This window comes from Recurvomyces mirabilis (assembly GCF_035927965.1).
Source record: "Recurvomyces mirabilis strain CCFEE 5264 chromosome Unknown scaffold_3, whole genome shotgun sequence".
Classification (NCBI taxonomy): domain Eukaryota; kingdom Fungi; phylum Ascomycota; class Dothideomycetes; order Mycosphaerellales; family Teratosphaeriaceae; genus Recurvomyces; species Recurvomyces mirabilis.
Window position 1 is genome coordinate 220,171 of NW_027041937.1, and position 21,996 is coordinate 242,166.

General features: G+C 52.9%; 6 protein-coding genes across 6 annotated transcripts; 3 read left to right on the forward strand and 3 right to left on the reverse strand.

The window, feature by feature from the left end:
- Window positions 1–194: 194 nt before the first annotated feature.
- On the reverse strand, window positions 195–2,102 carry LTS14_001392 (uncharacterized protein; the record flags this gene model as incomplete). The annotated part of the gene is made up of 2 exons (XM_064834101.1): window positions 195–702; window positions 778–2,102. 2 exons carry the CDS (start codon window positions 2,100–2,102, stop codon window positions 195–197), a joined length of 1,833 nt encoding a protein of 610 aa, XP_064697965.1.
- Window positions 2,103–2,833: 731 nt separating this feature from the next.
- On the forward strand, window positions 2,834–3,298 carry LTS14_001393 (uncharacterized protein; the record flags this gene model as incomplete). The annotated part of the gene is made up of 1 exon (XM_064834102.1): window positions 2,834–3,298. The coding sequence occupies one exon, from the start codon at window positions 2,834–2,836 to the stop codon at window positions 3,296–3,298; it is 465 nt and encodes a 154-aa protein (XP_064697966.1).
- Window positions 3,299–6,020: 2,722 nt separating this feature from the next.
- Window positions 6,021–8,163, reverse strand: LTS14_001394 (uncharacterized protein; the record flags this gene model as incomplete). Its single annotated transcript, XM_064834103.1, has 5 exons — window positions 6,021–6,068; window positions 6,139–6,750; window positions 6,808–6,869; window positions 6,927–7,649; window positions 7,746–8,163. 5 exons carry the CDS (start codon window positions 8,161–8,163, stop codon window positions 6,021–6,023), a joined length of 1,863 nt encoding a protein of 620 aa, XP_064697967.1.
- A 711-nt stretch (window positions 8,164–8,874) lies between these two features.
- On the forward strand, window positions 8,875–9,792 carry SSN8 (RNA polymerase II holoenzyme cyclin-like subunit; the record flags this gene model as incomplete). Its single annotated transcript, XM_064834104.1, has 1 exon — window positions 8,875–9,792. One exon carries the CDS (start codon window positions 8,875–8,877, stop codon window positions 9,790–9,792), a length of 918 nt encoding a protein of 305 aa, XP_064697968.1.
- A 2,966-nt stretch (window positions 9,793–12,758) lies between these two features.
- LTS14_001396 (uncharacterized protein) lies at window positions 12,759–14,375 on the reverse strand (the record flags this gene model as incomplete). Its single annotated transcript, XM_064834105.1, has 5 exons — window positions 12,759–12,890; window positions 13,007–13,172; window positions 13,321–13,395; window positions 13,479–13,943; window positions 13,978–14,375. The coding sequence occupies 5 exons, from the start codon at window positions 14,373–14,375 to the stop codon at window positions 12,759–12,761; spliced, it is 1,236 nt and encodes a 411-aa protein (XP_064697969.1).
- A 1,620-nt stretch (window positions 14,376–15,995) lies between these two features.
- MET5 (Sulfite reductase [NADPH] subunit beta) lies at window positions 15,996–20,711 on the forward strand (the record flags this gene model as incomplete). Its single annotated transcript, XM_064834106.1, has 3 exons — window positions 15,996–16,026; window positions 16,100–20,628; window positions 20,685–20,711. 3 exons carry the CDS (start codon window positions 15,996–15,998, stop codon window positions 20,709–20,711), a joined length of 4,587 nt encoding a protein of 1,528 aa, XP_064697970.1.
- Window positions 20,712–21,996: the final 1,285 nt, after the last annotated feature.

Sequence of the window (21,996 nt, forward strand, 5' to 3'; positions counted from 1 at the left end):
AGTGTCAGCTGGTCATTAGACCCTGTCTGCAGAAAGCAATGCACTTCCATATTGTGCTGTTCTAAGGCTGCATTAAAATCCTAGCACATCCTAGAACTACAAACCGGGTATCGCGCATATCCAGATCCCACATCAAGCATCCATATCATCAAGATCATAACCTCATATATCCAGTTCCTTCCGCCCGCATCCACTCACACCCTCTCATCAGCTTTCACAGGATCCCGAAACGGATCAATTCTCATCTCGCTCTCAAAGCTCGGCTTCCTGTCCCCCTCCATATGACCAGAACTCTGCTTCTGCTTCAACTCCCAGCTCCCCACCCTCTCATTTCCCATCGCACTGACAGGACTTCCACTCCGGTCTATACTAGCGCCCACGACCGTCGCTCCACCTTTTGTGATTGTAAGGTCCTTGTCCGAAGCCATTTTATGTCCTCCTTTGAAGCCGCCCATTTCGTTCTTCCTTCGATTCTCGACGCGGTGGAAGCGAAGGCCACCTATTAGCATAGCAGCGGCGAAGATGAGAGCGGCGAATGCGAGGGTGATGATGGCGCCGACTACTCCCGCTACTGCTGGTTTCATGCCGTGACGGTAATGATGATGGTATGAGGAGGAGGATGAGGAAGCAGGGTCGCTTGTCAGAGCATCGGAGCTATTCCATGCAGCGCAGAAGAGGTTCTGTGCACCGCATTGCGTACACCTGTTACGCCAGAAGTCAGCTCAAGCCATCGTCACAAGCACCAACCAATATGTGGAAGCTGCGAGCTATACTCACCAAGTCCCAATGTCACCCTCAGCAATCTCACTAATCCCCTCCTCAAACTCCTTCCACGTCATATCCGTCTCACTCGGCCCACGCCCAAAGATAGGATAACTCTGGAAATTGCCTCCAACATCCCCATTCCCACCTGTTCCGTTCCTGAACCAAAACCTCACCCACAAATCCTCCGTGCCTGGGAAAACTGGGGCAGCCATACTGGAGTTCGTATATGAGAACAATTCAAAGACAATGACGGAGCCAAAGTCGGGGATACCGTAGAAGTTGCTGTTGAGTTCAGGTAGACGAGCGAGCGCAAAGAACGAGAGCAAAGGCTCGAAGTCGCCGAAGAGGACAGAGAGCTTGTAGAAGTCTCCAGCCGTAGCGATGGCGATCTGTAATTGAGACAGCAGCTTAGCTGCCAGCATATTCCCAGCTATCGTCGAAATACTGCCCGTGGTCATCGCGGCGAAGGGCTGCGAAGTGCCGCTATAATTGTTTGTGGCTGTAAGATTACCGAGCTGGCTGTACTGCTGGCTATCAGCGTACCAGCGCAGCTGCTGAATATACGAGGCATTCGTGATTCTGGAGACGGGACTTTGCTGATCGAGGATCGTTTTGGCGGTACTGTTATGCGCGTAGAGGTAGTTGAGGTAGTCGTAGATGGCGTAGGCGTTGAAGTAGTCCCATGCATCTGAGTCTAGGACATCGGACAGCAAGAGCTGGCCGATCTCCTGGTACAGGTCGTGGCCCGCAGCTTGAGTGAGTGCGAAGTCGGGTAGATTTGTAGTCTGGAGGGCTGCTGTGTCGAACGCTGGACAGTCTAACGATCCGCCGATATATGGGAAAGCGGCGTCTAGACCGCCTGAGTTATGGATCTCTGCATACTGGTAGCCCTGCAGGGGCGACTCGACATAAGAGCTGTTCGCCAGAATGCTCGTCGGGTCCAGCAGTCGCGCGACACTCGCGTTCAGAGTGAAAGGAGGATACAGTCCCTGCACAAAGGCTTGCGCGCTCGCCATCGTGTACTGCTCGTCCAAGGCATGGAAATACAACTGCAGCGAATCTAATGTGTTGGCGCTCAAGCCTTGCAGCGGTCCGTAACTAGTGCTGTCTGGACTCCCGGCGGACGAGATGTAGCGTTCACGAAAGAAGCTCCCGACATCGTGAGCTTGATTGGCGCCATAGGACGTGAGTGTCGTGGGTATGTAGCCAAGGACTTCTGGTGTACGTTCGCCTGATCGCGCAAAGATCACACTTGACCAGACAGTATACTGACCACTGGCAACAGCTTCCGGTGTGAGGATGATTGTGGCGAGGAGAGCGATGAAGAGGGCGAGCATCGTGCTGGCTGACCGCTCGGCGCGAGGCTGTACAGATCACCACACCCGAGACTGTACAACGACGACGTCGCTTTCCTTGTAAGACAAGAAGAGGGAAGAGAGAATATACCTACGCACACGAGCACGAGCTGGGAGGGAAAGATGACAGAGCTCCCAGCGATTGCGAGCTCTTATCGCAGCCGCGGTGAGGGTGGCAGGTTAGTTCCACGAGATGAATGCATCCTTCTGCATGACGGCTGCAGGTCGTGATCACTATTGCGGTAGAGGCTTGACTGCATCTAGGTCGTTCGAGAGCGGGGTGAAGTTGGAAGAGGGTGTCTGTGCTTCAGTTGCGGATGCGGCCGACGGCGGCCGATTTAAAGTTGCATCCTCCGAAACTGCCAATGGCTGGCTTGGGCAACAATGTTATCATTCAACGTGGTATTGTGGTAATGGTATAGCGATTGCCTGGAGTGCTTTGCCTGGGAATCGTCATGTTCAGTAATCATGTGTGGGCCGTGCAATTTCGGACAGTCTTGATGGCCGGTCGGACATGCAGGACAGACAGAAAGACAGGCTGCGGCATTGACCGCCTGTCGAACGTCCACGTATCCATTGAATTCTTGAATTGAGATGCGAGCGTCGTCCATAAATAAGACAAGTTCGATATAAGAGCCAGTGACTTTCACAACATCCTGCTTGAACAGATCAGCGTTCCTCCTTCTACCACGACTTTCAGAGCCAACGCCAAAATGCCAATCAACATTCCACTCTTGACAATCCCACTCTACTATGTCCTCGCCGCCATCCCACATGGCTACGCCATGGCCAAGATAACTGGCGGCGACTTGTCCAAAGCCGACAACTGCAACCCCCACGGCATGGCAACCCAAGAGAAACTCAAGAAGCTCGTCGGCCCTCGCGAGTTCGCAGCATTCGAGCGTGCCGAATCATGTCACCGCAACGCCTTGGAGAACATGCCGCTGTTCGTTGCCGCCATCTTTGCTGGTTGCTTAGCGGAGTGGAGAGCGGGTGCGGGCGCAACGGGAGTGACGACCTTCTCGATTGTGTGGATGGCGCTGAGGACGGCGTATACGATCAACTATATCGTAGTCGAAACGAGGAAGTGGGCATTCGTCCGGAGTCTGATCTACTTCATCACCACCTTCTGGGCGTTCGCGGTGATTATTCGAGCGGCGATCGTGTTCGGGAATTAGGCAATAGGAAGGAGAAGGCGCGAGTGTTGAGAGACTCAGAGAAGTACCTGGGTGCAGTTAGCCATCTCTTCACTCTATCCGACCAGATGGGAAGACGTATAAAAAGTAAATGCGCCGCTCTCACGTCCCCTTCACAGGATGCGCAAGAGCGGCCATCTCAATGCAACCCGGATCCACTGAATACAGACCAGCTCCAAGCCAGACCACCACTTTCAGAATCGCACACTCAGGCAGACACCGGCAAATGCAAGTAGCAGACAAGCCAAAGCTTTGAGCCTCACTCTAGAGAGGTCCCGCACGTCGCGAATGTTGACCCAGTCGCCCAAAATATGCTGCTCCGTCCGTGATGGCCCGGATGAAGACGGACCATGACAGCTTCTGCAGACTGCCTCCTGTAACGCACCTATCAGTCCGCACTGTCCTTCCATCAACACAACCTCAACTTCAGCACAACCACCACGCCACTTCACCAGCTCCACTCCCCTCCCTCTCACTCTCATAGACATCCCAAACCCCACTTTCGCAGGAAAGTACAACTCGCCAACCCTCTCAGTACGTGAATAAGCACTCCTCCTAGAGACAGTCTTTAGATTCCATCTCCAGCACGCAAGCGAGCATGCAGAGAGGCATTTTAAAAACAAACGGACAAAGTACATCTTCAAAAGCCGCTTGTCTTCTCACAAGTTGTGAGGCTGCGCTAGTTGGTCCACCACTGAGTAGTAGCAGGTCCAGGCATTTTGGTTTTGTTGTTCGGCGCTCATCGATCGACTCCTATGAGATGCCATGGGAGGAGATGATTGACGTGGCTGACCGGGTACCCGTTGCCTCAGTGAGGGCAAGGCGAGTCGCATCAATGGCGTGTGCCGTGATGCGGGCTTCGGGGTTTGTGTTGTGGTTGAGGTTGGGATGGAGAGGAATTGGCATTCAGATCCCTGAGGAACAGCGTGGCGGGTGTGAGTGGTGTGCAGGACGTCTTCGCTGTGAGCGGGAAGTGGGTTTCTGTTGGCTGATGGTGATGTAAAAGTCTTGCCTCACGGCAGGCGTACTAGATTCAAGAGCAATGAGTGGGATTGTGAATCTGTGATGTCTCACGGCACCCGCTGCAGCTGTCTAACAACGACAGCAGGCTGACTTGGCAAGGACGAAAGGAGTGCAGGAACTATGACATGCCGTTGGGTGACCGCGCATCATGGCTCGTCTCTGTACGTAAGCCCGATGCACCTCGCTAATGCTTTGGCATGGTTCGGACGAGTGTGCTACGAAGCCAATGTGAAGACAAGCCAATCTGCGCAGTCTGTATGTTGGCCTGGACGCTCGTGAAAGCGTGCTGTCATGTTCTTCCGATCGTCTTTTCAAGATCAGGCCACCATCAGAGTCTTCTTGCCACAGCAGACATCACTGAAGATGCTGATGCCGTTCGTCAGCCACAGACGCAGAACCTTGCATCTCAAAATCCAGCGTAGCAGACTCAAACAACCACAAATCAGACCTCCCAAGACCAAGCGTCGCAGCATGTGAAGATCCTAAAGACCATCTCACAAGGAGAAAGCCCGACACGCACTCTTCTCCTCTCTCCCAATCTTCCTCATCCAATACAATACCACCAAAAGCTACCACAAAAAAGATCAGAGCATAAAGTCCAGCCAGCAGCCTCGACGCGCGCCTCCTGAGAGAGTCTTACCAAACCGACGCATGAGACCACCGTATTACCGCCGTACTCATGCCACTCCTCCTCAAAACATGAGAAGAAGAAGACAAAAGCAAAGCACCAGACCACTCCAGCAACCCTTTCGCTCCAAACTCACCCTCAGCCCTACCAGCCGCAAAGCCAGCACAGCATCAGGATCCGCAAGAACTAATCGGAGAAACCAGCAGCTTCATTCCCCTCAGAAGAAAAGCAGGGCAGAGGACCACGAAACTTGTAAGATAGAAACCGAGGGAAATCGCTTAGGGTTAAGCATCACCCACACCAACATCCACTTCCGCACTGCACTCCACGCGTCTTTGACATGGTAATGAGGGCGATGCTCAATGACTGTCGCAGAACGGTGTTGTGAGCAGACAAGAGCGCGGCCGTGGGGAACCGTTGTCTAAGCGTTAGACGCGAAGGACTGATGGGTGCGAGGATGTCATGGGGGGGGGTATGTGCTTTTGGTTTGTTTTCGGGTGGAGAGGATTGCTTGTTTTTGCGGGATGTCTTGAAAGTTCGAGAGAGTGGATAGAGCCGGATCCGTAGCGCTTGCGATGATGGTCGGCTGAGTCGTGTCTTGTGTTGAGGTCGAGTTCGTTCTGCTGTGGATGTGTTCTGGATCAAGAGAGGCAATGTTGAAGCTGGAGGTTGTAGACGCGGTGCGGGGGCTTTCCGCTGACGCGTCTTTCGCGCGACCCACGTGACCCTGTTTGATGTTACCACGAAGAGCAGGAAGTGTGGTGTTCTTAGGTTCATACACCAGGTATTTACAAGACAGTCGGCACGCTATGCAGGATCCCACTCCCACTGCAATACACAGAAAGTAATCCGGGCCGTGAACCTCCGCAAATGAGCTTCTAGGCAAGATAACCCAGCTCTCGTACACCATAGCGCCTTGCAGGAAGTGCGATATCATCTAGCAGTCGAACAGCACATGATTCCTCACTTGAACACTCCATCCACCGCCGCGCCATGCCAAGGATCGTTCTCATATGGTCGCTTTAGTCGACTCGGATTTGTGTCGTCTTGTCATCAGTGGAGATGCAGCGCCTTCTTGCAATTCTCATAGACGACATAAGTCTAGCACAGACAATCGTCAGCATGAAATCACCACACCCACACTGTATCCCACATCAAGTCAAAAACTCACAATTGACACAGCCGGCACAACCTTCAACAAATTCGGCGTCAACCCCTTGAACAACCCCCTCCACCCCTCGCCCCGAATCGTCTGGCGCGTAACATCAACAATACCAGTGTACGTCCTCGGATGGCTCGCCGTCCCCTGACTCTGCAACCTAGTACGCAGCAGATTGATGGGATAAACAATACTAGCCCCAATAGCCCCACTAAAACCACCCATGAGCGCCAAGGTGAAATTGCCCGGCAGAGCATCCTCCTCGTGTTTATACCCATACATCTTCATATTCCTTGCCACGAGCCGGCGTTTCAGGGTCTCGAAAGTGAAGAGGTCGATGGCGGCGTACGGGAACATACCGACCAATCCCATAGAAAGGCCGCGGTAGAAGGCGAAGATGGAGTTGGCTCGCCACATTTTGGCGGCGGTGGTGAGGAGGAGTTTGTTGCCGTGGAGGCCTCCGGGGACGGTCTCGCATTGCATGCGAAATTTCAAAGTGTCGAGGGGGTAGACGACGGCTTGGGAGATCATGCCTGCAACGCCGCCGGCGACGAATTGGGAGGGTTGGGAGATGTTGGTTGGGTCGTTGTGGCCTTCCATGTGGGCTACTGCTCTTTTGCAAGCCTGTACCAGAAATGATTAGCTGATGCCAAATATGCTTGGGGTAAGGAGTCCGTCTACCTCGTATGAACCGAATTTGACCGCTGATTCGGGCATGACTTTAACCACATTGATCCCGTTGCCTACCATCACATCAGCAAACCCTCACCTCGCTCCCTCCAGACTTTGCCACAACTCACCAGCAAACAAACTCCTAACCCCACCCGCCGCCCACAACTTCCCCACCGCCTTCCAAAGCGTCCTAGCCCCTTGCTGCGTAGCCTTGACCGCCTTCCCACTCTTCGCCGCCTCGACCGCCGCCTGCGCATTCCCCGTCTGCGCTATCAGATACACCTTCAGCCGATCGAGCGGCGCCGTCACGGTTCGACTAGTGATACCGGACAAGCCGCCGGCGACAAAGTAGCCTACATCCGGCACCAAGTCGGTTAGCGTGACGGGTTCATACGATTCTACGAGCTCCGTGTCTTCTTCGCTGCGGTTATTGATGGGTGGGCTGGAGTGGTGGAGGAGTTTCCGGCGGGCGGGTTTGAGAGGCATGTGTGGGTCTTCTGATGCAAGGTCGGTGGGTTGGTGAGGTCGTTGTTCGAAGGTCTTCATTTCGGGGTTGTAGTTTGGTGGTGTAGATAATGCTTCGTAGTCATGTTCTTGGTCTTGTGGAGGTTGTGATGATACTGGTGGCGAATGTGCAGATGCTGGAAGAGATATTGCAGATGTAGGCCGGACAAGCTTCACAATAGCACCAAACATCATATTTCGAAGGAAATCAAAAGTCATACCGGCACCATTTATTGCTTGGTCGGTCATCTGCACATCGCCTTCCGCCGTGAGTTTGTGCGCGGAGGTGTAGTAGTTGAAGACGGCATTTAAGCCTGGCGCGGATGCGGGTATGAAGAGGAGAAAATCTGGAGAGTAAGAAGTAGAGCGTGAGTCAGTCCCTGTAAGTCGTCTCCCACGTGGTGGGTGTGGGAGCTTGCTTTAAGGTTATGAGGATAACATACCTCTCCATTCGCTGAAATCGATGTTCCCGTCATGGTTCTTATCGATATAGGTAAAGAATCGATCCAGTCGCGCATTCGATACCAGCACACCTGCTCGGTCAAATGCAGAGGCTAATTCACTCTTATCCAGCTTCCCATTATGATCGCGATCCATACTATCGAACAACGTCCGTAATTGCCGTTCCGTCTCGATGCAGAAGCGATCGAACTCGTCGTAGGTTATCTCCCCGTCGTGATTGATATCGCATGCCGTGAGCATATCGCGGATGAGACTCGTGGCATCTTTAAGCGGGTGGTCGATAGCGCGAAGGCCATCTTGTAGGGCGGGGAGGTCGAGTTTGTTCTGTTTGCGGGTGTCGAGGCGACGCCAGAGGGCTCGGAGGCGGGCTTCGCGTTCTTGGCTGGACTCGCCATCCATGAGTGCTGTCACTGTTGTACTGCTCTTATCGTGGCTTCATGGCTGAGATGTGAGGTTTGTGCTGGTTAGGTCTGCTGCTGCTGCTGCCGAGGTGCGTAGATATTGTAGACTCTGCTATTCCTCCAAGGTGATATAACGAGTGGGTATATCGTGTGTCCAGTAGCGTTTGTATTGTGGGAATATTGGTAGGTCGGCTCGTTCCTGCAGCTCATCTCCTCACCATCTTTCCTGTGACGTGAAGCTTTCCACCATCTCAAGCTCGGCTCTGCGGCCCAATTCTTCAGCCCTACGGAAAGTGGAGAGCTTCAGCTTCTTGACATGTGAAGACCAAGATCAACATCTTATCATGAACGATACGATCACTTCATCATCATCAATAATAACGGAACCATCATCGTGTGGTATCAATAGCGATCTCGAAATATGACGCCGTGAGCTGAAATGACTCCGCACGAAGGCCTACCGTCCAATATGCCACGCAGCAAGTGGCGTTATCAGGCTCCAATATCACATATCTCCTCAAGCGGCCTGTCCGAGAGGGGGATATCCAGAGTGTGCCTGTATCACGACACTGGCAAATTATCGGACCTAGCACATTCGTAACCAGAGGCCCGATTGTCTAGCAGGAAGGACCTGACATAGTGCGGAGCAATACGAAAGCAGCATCCAAAGCAGGCCTCATCTTCCAGACGTAGCTGAGCCTCCATCACCATGGCATCAAACTACTGGGACTCCACCCAAGCCAAACACTGGACCTTCACCAAACCCGAACTCACCGAGATCCGCCGCAACCTCACCGCCTCCAACCCCGGCCTCGCCACCAAACACCCCCTCCCCGACCCGCGCCACATAAACATCTACCTCCAAACGCATCTCCAAAAACTCGCTCGCCGTCTTAACCTCCGCCAACAATCCGTTGCCACGGCCCAAATCTACCTCAAACGCTTCTACCTCCGGATCGAGATCCGCAAAACGAACCCCTACCTCATCATGGCCACGGCATTGTATCTAGCCTGTAAAATGGAGGAGTCACCGCAGCATATCAGGCTCGTGCTAGGAGAAGCGGCCAGGTTATGGCCGGAATTACATGCTAATGAGACGGGGAAGATAGGGGAGTGTGAGTTTGCGATGATTTCGACCCTGCAGAGTAGATTGATTGTGCATCATCCTTATCGGATCTTGACGGAGTTTGGAGGGCTGTTTGGGCTGAGCTCGGAGGAGATGGTGTTGGCGGGGAGTGTGGTCAATGATTGTTTCGTTACTGATCTGCCGCTCCTCTACCCACCGCATGTTATGGCCATCGCTGCGATCTTCCTCGCTGTCGTGCTCCGGCCCGCGGGTCAACCGGCTGGACTACAAGCGCATTCCTCTTCTGGCCCTTCGTCGCCGGCAGGAGTGGCGGCTTTGAGTGCTGGAGCGGCTCAGAGTGCTATGGCGGGGATTGCGGGACTGAAGCAGGCGGGTCCGAAACTCGGGAAGTTGGTGGATTGGCTGGCTGAGTCGAGGGTGGAGATGGAGAGTGTGGTTGATGCTGTGCAGGAGTTTGTCAGTCTTTATCAGTGTTGGGAGGAGTATCAGGAGAGGGTGGTGAAGGAGGCGGTGGGGAGGTTGACTCGGGAGGGGAAGTGATAGGTTGTGTGGTATATCCTTCTCGTGTTACCCAATCAAAAAGCTATCGCCATCGCCATCATTGAACAATGACTGGTCGCAGCTGATATGCAATGTCTTCGAAGACGACCAAGTAATATCTTACCATTCTTGAGAACTCGAAGAACGTAGTTGGACCTCTAGATCATACCTCACGGCAAAAAGGCAAAACATACAGCAGCAGGCACTCGCACGTGGTCACCCACCATACTACTACTCTACCGATCCGCGGCTTAAGTACAGAAGAGCGGACGGAACAAGTTCCCTCGACGCCGATACAGCGACTTCCAGAATGCTGGAAGTTGGGCCACCACACGGTCTATTCCCGCTCACGTTAGAGCGAGGTCACATGACTGTGTCGCCGAACCTTGGGCAGGCAGATTCCCCGGTTCCGGACTTTCTGCCTGTTGAAACCCGCAACATAGGTATGTGTTCACGATAGCATCAGACTATCGGGTACATGAGGACTTAGTAATAGCTCGGATTATAGAATTAAAGAACTAACCTAGAGTGTCTCAACGATTACATCGAGGAAATACATCGACTAGACGGAGCGACCTCTAGCTACTGATCCGACGATGGCAGCATGCGCCAAATTCTATGTACTGGATGAATTGATCCTACAATTACTCTCGCAAGCCGATACTGCAACACTCGTTACAATCTCTAGGTTGTGCCAAAAATTTCGCCGTATTATCGAGGATTCCGAAGAGCTTCAGAGATCGATGTTTCTCCTGCCCTCACATCCTGCTTCTGGCTTAAACCAGGATCCATTCGACATTTCGCTAAATCCGATTCTGTTTAGTCATTTCGGCTGCATCATATCTACGTCCAATCAGACTCTCGGGGTAGAGGATGAGCTACGAGAGACCAAGACTGCTGCCGTGAGATATCGGGACTTGCACAGACTTCCTTGCACACGCCATGGCCTCCACCAGACAGCAGCAGCTCGGCGAGCATTCGCGCGACCAGAAGCGTCTTGGCGGCGTATGTACGCTTCGCAACCCCCAATGGTGCAACTGGAATGGGCCCACAAATGGAAGAGCTCGAACACGAACTACCACGCTAGATCAGGCACTACTAATCCCAGGCGGAGAGGACACGGGACGTGTCGAAGCGGCAAGATTCAAGTTACTTTAGGTATACTTTGGGATCTCTACGAAGCGCTCCTGGTGCGAGATTGCACCGTGGAGCTCTCGTTCGTGTTAGGACAGATATCACCAGAGACCTTGATGCCTATGCACAACGTGGGTCGCTGGCCCAATGTACCGCTCCCCATAGACGAATACGAGTCTCGACGGTTGGTCTTCCGTTCCCACAACATATGGCCGGGCGACGGACCCTCGACATGGCAAAGATTCGATATGTCGTCCATGAAGTGGCAGAGCTGGGATGACGCTACAGCCCCAGTCGCTACGAACGAGCTTGGTCGGCCTAATTATGATCCGCTCGGTGTGGACGGCTTTCGTCGGTTGCGGGAAGATCTCGAGCGCGATGGAAAACCTACGAATTGGCGCTGGTCACTCAGCGAAGGGTGGCAGGACTGCTCATATTTAGGACCCAGCTCGGGCGGCAGTAGCCGTAATGGACCAGCGTAGAAGGACTCTGTTGGTACTGTAAATTGTTCATACTATCCGCCCATAGAATCCCAGTCCAGCATATTGTGGTCGGTGGGGACGGGGCCATCGCTCGATTATGTCACACCAAGGCCACATAGACGTAGTGCAGCTGCTGCTAGACAAGGACGCTGATGTCAATGCCCAGGGCGGATACTATGGCAATGCCCTCCAGGAAGCCTTGGAAAGAGGCCATACAGAGGTGGTACAACTGCTCTAGGCAGCAAGTGCTTCACAGCGAACTGCTGGCAGAGACATATGAGCCAAAATAAGCCAATGAGGCACTGGAAGAGGACAGCCGTGACAGCATTCTCGAGAAGCGACGCCAATTCTGCAGTTGTTGCAATTCAGTAGTAATGGCTCACCTCAAATAGAAGCTAATGCTGTACTGTACTGCGCACGCTGGTGGTCGTATGTCTGTGCACGCCGCCATCGCATCCATTCGACTTGCTTTGAGTCGTACATACTCCACTCTGCTACAGTGTTAGAGATCTCACGCGGTTTCCAAAATGCCGATGTGCTTTCCGGCACTGGACACTGAGGCGAAGATGACGCGCCCAAACGGTATTACAGCCCAAACAGGCTTACCACCACTCGAAACGGCGATATCGCACTCCATGCACGATACGATCCTTGCACGCAGCTGACAGCTTGGCCATACACATTTCTACAGCTCACAAACACTACTGGAGGCGGATACCACGGTACACCGAGAGTTGAGAGCTGTCTTAGACCGTCTTTGCGTCTCTGGCTCAAAAGACGACATCGAGATGCAACAAAACAGGGTCTGCATCGCTAGTGATGGGTATGTTGACGCTCTTGCTCTCTTACGAGAGAACAACATGCTGGAGAGTGTCAGACATCACTCCGAAACCGATGCAGACGGGGGCGATGCTGACACCAAATCTGGCTTGGATGTTGAGCTGTAGATTAATACTGGGTAAACTCATACGGACAAGGACAGAATCCAGACCACTTCGCCCCACGGAGAGCATTCCGCCTCGAACAGGTCTAGGCTGTGCTGGGTGGACAGCAAATCTGGGTCGAAAGGATGCTTTAATTCTGCCAGTGCAGCCGCGAAAGAATCGAGCGATTCTGGGTCTCCAGCACTTTACCATCATGGAGCTGTCTTTTCCATCATTGCATGCAGCCGATGAGTTCGCATGTCGTCCTTCCGAAAAAAATGTCACCGACTTGACATGCAAGTCTCTTTGACGCCGATATTTTTCACAGTGGAGATGATGAGATAACATTGAGTTGGTCTTTTGCACCGCCTGATGGACAGGTCGTTCAAACCCATGGTAGTATGCTATTCTAGCATCTGGCGAACATCTACTCCCCCTGAACAGTCGGCCACTCCTGTGCTACAAAATCCTCCATGTCCGTCGCAAATTGCATGGGTTTTTCCATCGCTGCGAAGTGGCCACCTCCCTCATGTTTGCGTGACCACACTAGATTTCCCGCCTGATGAATCAAGATAGTTAGCCTCCATAGATCGCTCTACTTGTCGAAGGATCTTCAGGGAGTCGAGAGAAGTAGGGTTGCCAGAACCAAGACTCCTTCAACTGGTTCCAACTCACCTTAGCAACAAGCGCCACGGGCACCGGCGCCAAATCCTTCGGGAACCACGAGTATCCCAATGGTTTCTCGATGAACCAAGTCTTCTCTGGATGGAAGAAAGTGGGCTTTGGACCGAAGGGCTGGCGGTACGGGTAGATGGCGCGTGGGAAGGACTTCGTGAACCACCTATATGTGATAGGAGAGGGAGTCAGCAAATGTCTCGAATATAGGCAGAGAGGTAGGGGAGTCTAGAAGGGGTTGAAATAGCTCGTGCTCTTGAACATCGTGTAGGAGCTAAGAGGTCCGCGGACTTCCCTATCGTCTGATGTCTTACCATAGTGTTATGGAGTCGAGGATCTCATCGTCCGGGGGCGATTCGTCGGACCATTGGAGGAACTTTTCGCCGAACCTAGACCCATAAAGATCACAAAGGTCAGTCATTCGACTTGTTCGGGTGTGGCAGTGGTAAGATAGGGAGGGTGCTGTGTTTACCAAGCGAGCAACGCCACAGGAGATGTAGACAGCACGAGTCCAATCGTACTCGGCCTTGTCCCATGAAATCGTGCGTACGCAGACCCCATGTTCGTGAAGTCCCGCGCCCTCCTCACTGCCGCCTGATCCCTACTATTCAGCGCCTGCTCCTCCTCTCCGCTCTCTGGCATCACGCCAATACATAGATTGAGGTGCACCATCTTACACGCAGCGTGCTGAACGCCTAGTACACGTGCGATGTAGCTTCCCAGATCGCCGCCTTGAGCTACGTATGCGGAAAACCCTAGACCGGTCATCAATTTATCCATGATGCGGGCAACGTCCTCGATGATGAAGTCACGATCTAGCGGCGGGCCGTTGGAGAAACAGTACCCAGGTAGGCTGGGCACGATGATGTGGTAGGGTAATTCGTCTTCGGGATATTTGGTGCGAAAGACGTTCAAAACGCCGCTGCTCTCATCAGCTCTACACCAGCATAGAATTACACTACTTCTCTTACAGGAACTCCAAGAATGACCCTGGCCACCCATGCAACAGCAGCAACGCCACCGCATCCTTTTTCTTACTAAACAGCGCCGCGAAGTGCACCTCGAACCCGAACCCATTGTCCTCAATCTCGACCTTGAAGTTGGGGAACGAGTTGATCTTCTCTTCCATTTTCCGCCACTCGTACGTCGTCGCCCAGTGGTCTTTGAGGTTCGCAAGCCATGACCGTTTGATGCCGTAGCTGGTCAGATCTTTCACGTCGGTAACCCGGTTCTCGTACGTCTCCGGGCCGATCTGGGAGAGCGCCACTAGTTGGCGGAAGGACTGTAGATCTGGCTCGGAGACATTTACGGTGAAGGGGGTGGGGTTAAAGGATGAGGTTGAGGGAATGGTATTGAAGGGTTTAGGCATGATGGCGCTGAAGGCTGGGAAGGAGACGGAGATGGAGCGATGATACTTGCATTTGCACGACCGGCTGCCCGCCTGTGATATACACGTTTGCAGCGCATCCTCGTGCACGTGCAGGATCCATGTCGTCTGCGCTATGTAGGTTCTAGGCCGTGATGTGAGGAAGTTTGGATGAGCGTGAAGCTTGAGGTGCCCCTCTCTGCCACACAACGGCAATCAGGGGCGAAGACGATGCGCTTATAGTTGCACCCAATCCTAGTCGTTGGAAACCTAAGTTTCCGCACAAACGCGAGAGCCGTTTAGAACTAGTACGTACGCCTATGTTCTTCGTCGTTGCAACTATCGTATGCAATAGTATCCGCTACGAACCTGGCGGTGCTTTAATCTCCTCGAAGTCCCGTCTTGGGCTAGTAGGTAATAGAAAGAAATATATGTTACAAAGATTACTGACAATATCACATACGGCCATAGGCCGCGGAAAACAGAGGATCCCGTCCGCTCTCCTGTACTTAAGCCGCGGACCGGTAGAGTAGTAGTCAGGTCGGTGACGACTGGCGAATGCCTGCTGCTGTATGTTTTTGTCTTTTTGACGCACAGTCTTATCATAATTCTTGTCGATATGCCTTGTCTACATGTACGCGTCTAAGGGCCGCGCCCATACCATCAAGCTGCTATGCTCTGACTATGTATAAGTCAAGACCTCCGGCAGATTGTACTAATAATATTGTGGCCGTATGTCCACTTAATAAAATGCCATTCACTTCATCCTTCGCATACTAAGACAAGCGGCATTGCATCCAAGGGTTGGTGGCTTTGAAGCCAAAGGCAAGCGACCTCCTCATCGGCAGTAGGTCCTTGCGACTCACAACAGTTTGAGCTACTGAAATGCGTCTCCAATATTCTGCCACGCTGCATACACAGGTCACATTGTAATAAGCATGTTTTTCGACACGAGTACAGCTTCGCCGCTCAGCCGTTCGGTCGTCGTCGTCGTGTGTGTCCGGACAGACCAACCACATCAACTCGGCTCACGTCCAAGTTCGGCGCCGAAACGTCGCATGCGTATCCGGAGGTACAAGACCGTAGCATTTGTTATAAAAAGACGTCTCTGTACAAATTACAGAGTGGTACATATACGCACAACAGCATTGTCTACATAACATGCTCGCGCTAGCCGCATAATACAGCAACTTACCAAGGCACAAGCACAATGGCAGTTCCAGGATTCACTCCTGAGTTTGATGCACGTCGCCGTTGGGACCATAGTGGTAGAGGCTTGTTGGCGACCTGGACGATTTGCCATTCACTTAATTTCATGCTCTACAGTATATGCCAAGTACAAGCGACATCGCAGCCGAGAGGCGAATGGCGCCATCGCTCAATGTGGAATGTAGATGGAATCGAACCAATCATAAGCGAGACAAAAAAGCGCTACAGATGGCAAAAGTCATATTGCCGAAAGCTTACTACTGTAAGGGCATTTTTATTATTGTTGCAGATCGAAGCCGGATCATAGGCTGCTCGATCCTGCCAGCAGTTCGCCCCTTCGTTGCAAACTACATATGACTATGCGATAACAATCGTAGTCACCCACTCGCTCCATTATAGACCACACACTCCACCATGGCACAGGTTCTGGGCGTAGGAGAGGCTGGTAAGAATCACCCCACCATCGTCTCATTATTGATGAGACGAATGCAGCATCACTAACCAGGCCGCTCACACAGTCGCCCGCATCGCCTACCTCTCCTCCGATGTCATCGTCTCCGTCCAGCCCTCCCTCTCTACCGACAGCGAGTTCTCCAAATTCCTCCGTCAGTACGCCGACAACAAGGCCTCGAGCTTGATTTGTAAGGACGTACCAGAAATACAGCACGTCCGCCACAATGCCGACCCTCTACTCTCCCTCTACCAGCCTGTGCGGAGTGGTAAGATCACGACCGTCACGACTGACAGTAGCATCTTGATCAAGAGCATCCCGCATCTCTACCGACTAGCACAATACCCTGTCGTCATCCACGCCAGTCTGCACCCGGCCGGCTTCCCAGACTACAGCGACATCACGAGTATCCGCAATGTGGGCTTTACGTTCTTGCAGAGCAACTCGTTGCAAGAGGCGCAGGATATGGCTCTTACAGCACATGCACTAGCGATCAGAAGTGGCAAGGGTGTGATACATTTCTTCGATGCAGCAAACTCCAAGGCCGATCAGCCAATCGCTCATGAGAGCCGGCAGCTAGTGACGGAGGTGTTGGACACGAATCTGGCAAGGCAGTACCAGTCGATGAGCAGCGATGACACATCCTTATACGTCAGCGAAGGACGACCACAAGTGCGAAATATTGGTCTTAGTGAAGGTGCCGCGGCACCTCCTTTACCAGCCGTCAATGGTGTATCTGGTGCCACCAGCCCACACGATCAGTCTAGCGCCTCGTCTTCGTCATCAGATCGCAAGAATAGCAGTTCTGGTGCATCGGAGGCCGAGTCGGCGACCACCGTGGACTCTCAGCCGAAGCCGGTGAGCTCAGACGACATCGACTTCATCTGTGAGTCAATCTGGTCTCAGATTCGCAGCCAGACGGGCAGGAAGTACAGCGCTTTCAACTACACTGGGCCAGCCAATGCGGAGAGCGCACTGTTCTTGTTCGGCTCGGATCCGGGCTTGTTCGCTGCTGAGTTCCAGTCTGCTACTCAGGCTGATTTCTTCCGGAATGTTGGACTTATCACACCTGTGCTTTACAGACCATGGCTGGCCGAGCGATTGACAGAAGCACTTCCACGGAGTGTGAAGAGGTTGGCTGTGCTCGAGCAGGTGCGAAGACGGACGACCAAATGGGGCCCGATACTGTTGGATGTGTTGATGACGCTCAAAGCATCTGATTCTCATCAGACACCTACGATTGTCGGCTACCAGTTGGGCTATCTGGAGTACACGACGATCACACAAGCGCTGTCTGGCATCTTTCAGAACCTTCTCTCGCAGTCGCCCATTCAGAATCTGGAGGTAGGTCAGCATGGGGGTCCAAGAACTGGGGGTACAAGCGTGCAGAACGAGTTCCAGCTTAGCCAGCCCAAGCTCGAGAATGCATACATGAAGATCCTAGACCAGCTCTTTAGCGAACGACTACACATCGCCAACGCTCTGACGTCAAAGAGCGCGGGCGTTGAGGACCAAGGCATCAAGTCCAGCCCAGAGTACGGCTTTGGCTCGTTATTGGCGCGAAAGCAGCACCGACAGCGATTCGTGTCCGAGGTGCAGGCTGCGGCCAAGACTCGCGGTTTCACAACCGATAATCCTCAGAAGTGGCTCTCGCAGTGGGCGCTTTCCGCAACAGATGCTGAGAAAGCGAACAAGCTTGCTCCCGAGGTGATCCAAAGACTCTCGATTGATGGCTCATCCGCCGCCTCGAAGTTGCTCAGATCAAAGGGTTTGTTCTACAAGGAGTCGCAATGGCTTGTCGGTTCCGATGCATGGGCTTATGATCTTGGAAACAGTGGTATACACCACGTCCTGGCCAGTGGCGAAAATGTGAATATGCTCATTGTCGACTCTACGCCATACAGCGAGCGCGCCGCCCAAGACGCCGCACGGAGAAAGAAGGATATTGGTCTCTACGCCATGAACTTCGGTAACGCCTACGTTGCATCCTGCGCTGTATACAGCTCATACACGCAAGTCCTACAAGCGATGATGGAGGCAGAGGCTTTCGATGGTCCGTCTGTGATCATGGCATATCTACCGTACAATCGTGAGGACGACAGCCCTCTCGCCGTCCTACAAGAGACGAAGAAGGCAGTCGATCTCGGATATTGGCCTCTATACCGATGGGATCCCAAGGCAGAAGAGAAGGGCGAGGAGGCGTTCAAGCTCGATTCCGAGCGCATCAAGAAGGAGTTGCAGGAGTTCTTGCGGAGAGACAACCATATGAGTCAGCTTATGAGACGGCATCCGCAATTCCATGCGCATCTTTCTGAGTCTTACGGTAGTGAGGTGAGGAAGGTGCAGAAGAGGAAGGCAAAGGATGCTTACGAGGCTCTGCTTGAGGGTCTGCAAGGTGCTCCGATGACTATTCTGTTCGCGTCCGACAATGGCAACGCCGAGAACTTATCTAAGCGACTGGCGCGGCGAGGTAAGGCGCGAGGTCTGAAGACGATGTGCATGGCTATGGACGACTTCCCGCTTGAGGATCTGCCAAATGAGGAGAACGTCGTTCTTATCACCGCAACAGCTGGCCAGGGTGAGTTCCCACAGAACGGACGAAACTTCTGGGAAGGTGTCAAGACGAGTACCGATTTGGATCTCGCCAACACTAAATTCACTGTGTTTGCTCTGGGTGACAGCCACTACTGGCCACGAAAAGAGGACAAGCACTACTATAATAAGCCTGGCAAGGATATCTTCGCACGTCTGCAAGCACTTGGTGGCAAGCAGATCATCGATATTGGTCTGGGAGACGACCAAGATCCGGATCAATATCAGACTGGCTATGGCGAGTGGGAACCAAAGTTGTGGGATGCTATGGGGGTAGGCAATGTCGAGGGTATTCCTGACGAGCCGCCACCAATCACCAACGAGGATATCAAGGCTGCATCGAACTTCTTGCGAGGTACGATCGAAGAGGGTCTACAGGATGCAAGCACCGGTGCTATCTCGGCAGGCGATCAGCAGCTCACTAAGTTTCATGGCACGTACATGCAGGATGATCGTGATCTGCGAGACGAGCGCAAGGCGCAAGGCCTGGAGCCAGCATACTCTTTCATGATTCGATGTCGATTACCTGGCGGTGTTGCGACACCGTTGCAGTGGCAGCAGATGGACGCTATCTCTACTGAGCTCGGCAACGAGACAATGAAGCTCACCACCCGACAGACCTTCCAATTCCACGGTGTGGTCAAGGGCAAGCTAAAGCCCGCTATGCAAGGCATCAACAAGGCGCTTATGACTACCATCGCCGCTTGTGGCGACGTGAACAGGAACGTCATGTGCTCCTCGCTACCAGAGCTAAGTGAGCTACACCGTGAGACCCACGCATCGGCGAAAAAGATCTCGGATCATCTGCTTCCGAGCACAACCGCGTACCACGAAATCTGGCTCAAGGATGATAACGACAAGAACGTCCAGGTTGCTGGTAATGCGGTCCAGGACTTCGAGCCGATGTATGGTCCCACCTACCTTCCACGAAAGTTCAAGATCACCATCGCCATCCCACCACACAACGACACCGACGTCTACGCCCACGACATCGGTCTAATCGCTATCAAGGGTGAAGATGGTCATCTGAAGGGGTTCAACCTGATGGCTGGAGGCGGCATGGGCGTCACGCACAACATGAAGAAGACGTACCCTCAAACTGGCCGCATGTTCGGATACGTGGATAGAGATGCTGTACATATCGCCTGCGAGAAGATTATGCTCGTACAGCGCGACAATGGTGATCGCACGAACAGGAAGCATGCCAGGCTAAAGTACACGATTGATGATATGGGCCTTGATGTCTTCAAGGGACAAGTCGAGGAGCTGTGGGGTGAGAAGTTCGAGGAGCCGAAGCCGTTCCATTTCGAGAGTAATATTGATACTTTTGGATGGCAGAAGGATGAGAGGGGTCTCAACCACTTCACCATGTTCATCGAGAACGGTAGAATCGAAGACACGGCCGAGTTCCCAATGAAGACCGGTCTCCGCGAAATCGCCAAGGTTACGAAGGGCGAATTCCGCTTGACTGGCAATCAACATTTGATCCTGTCGAACATTCCTTCCGAGGAGCTAGAGGAGACCAAGGCGATGCTGAAGAAGTACAAGCTGGACAACACTAACTTCTCTGCTCTGCGGTTGAGCTCGAGCGCTTGTGTCGCTTTCCCGACTTGTGGCCTCGCTATGGCGGAGTCGGAACGCTACCTCCCCGAACTCGTGACCAAGCTCGAAGGATGTCTTGAGGAGAACGGCCTCAGACAGGAGAGCATCGTCATGCGCATGACGGGTTGTCCGAACGGCTGCGCACGACCTTGGCTCGCTGAAGTCGCTTTTGTGGGTAAAGCCTATGGAGCTTATAATATGTACCTTGGTGGCGGCTATCACGGGCAGAGGTTGAATAAGCTTTTCAGATCTTCGATCAAGGAGGAGGAGATTCTGGAGATTATGAAGCCGTTGCTTAAACGGTATGCGCTAGAGAGGAATGAAGGGGAGAGATTTGGGGATTTTGTTATCAGGATTGGCATGATTAAGGCTACGAGGGAGGGGAGGGATTTTCATGATGATGTAAGTCGTGCGGTTTGTTGTGACGAGTTGTGATGATAATGCTGACTTTTTCCTAGACTGCTGAGGTTGAGGAGGATGAATAGAGGTTTATCTAGATGTCTGTGGCTTGGTATGATGTTGATATTGACATTGACATTGACGTGTGGAGCATAGCGGGCTGGTGTCTGGCGCGATATTTTTGTGGGTCGTTGATGTTCTTGTATATAGCTTGCGAGTTTGAAGAAAAATATGCCTTCCACCATCCATCGAACCCGAAACGCAAGTGTTCCGCTATTCACTAGATCTCACACGGTGCATCCTCGGACGTCCGGGCGCCCTTGCTGTTCGCTGTCCACTCGCGTCTTACTCTTGCTCCCAGCCGCTTGCGGGACGTTCTATTATATCACTTCCGGTCCGCCGTCGTGGACTGATCTCGGCTGGTCCCTATCATCCCTTGGATCACGATCATCGGACTCTGGAATTTGCGACCATAGTCGTAGCCTCCCCACGTGTCCGACTCCGCGAAATCTCGCCGCCTTCGGACACAGCTGCAGCTCGGTCCACTGCTCCCTGACGCCTCGCCCTCTTCCTACGTGCTGGTCATGGACTTCTCACCGGACGCGGGTCCACTAAGCCAGTGGCGATACAGCTGAGCAGCAAGGTACCGTGGATCAAAGACGATCGCCGCTATGGCCTGGCAACGCAAAGCAATAGATCCGATCTCTGGATACTCCTGTTTGAATTCTATCAGCGTTCGAAGAAGTGATCGGAAGGAGAAAGAAAACCCGGACTTACGAGAAGTATGCCTAACACAGCATTCAGTCTCTCCACGCAGCTCAGCGACTTGTCGACCCGGGAAAGGCTGAGATAGCCTTCATTATGCAACCTGATGATGTGGCGGAGTAGGAGTCTGGGGCCGCGCTGTACAACCTCCCGGCGGCTCTGATCACTCAAGAACCCAACATTAGCTTTTGTGGCAGTTATCCTGTCGTATCTTCCATGCCACGAGCTTGCTCATGTCGATATCCTGCGGTTCCTCTATTTGAGGATGTTCGATGGCTTAGAGGACGGTGACAAGGATGCTAGGCCAACGCTCCCCGACCCATCTGTAGTCCAGATTTGGGTCCACAGTTGGTAGTCCAGCTTTGCTGCGAGGCTGCTCGACGAGTAGGGCTTCTCAATAGCTCGTAGGGTCATGTTCTAGATGGTTCAAAAAGCTGCCATCGTAGGCTTTGGACATGGACGCAAACAGGATCCGGTGGGCTTTGTCCCACCGCTCAAGATCTCTGCTCATGTCTCTTGCGATCTGTCGAAGAGGTCCAGATCAGAAGTGGCTGTAAACATCTGATATGGAGTGCGCATCCCAAAAGGTTGCTTAGGCTGACTCAA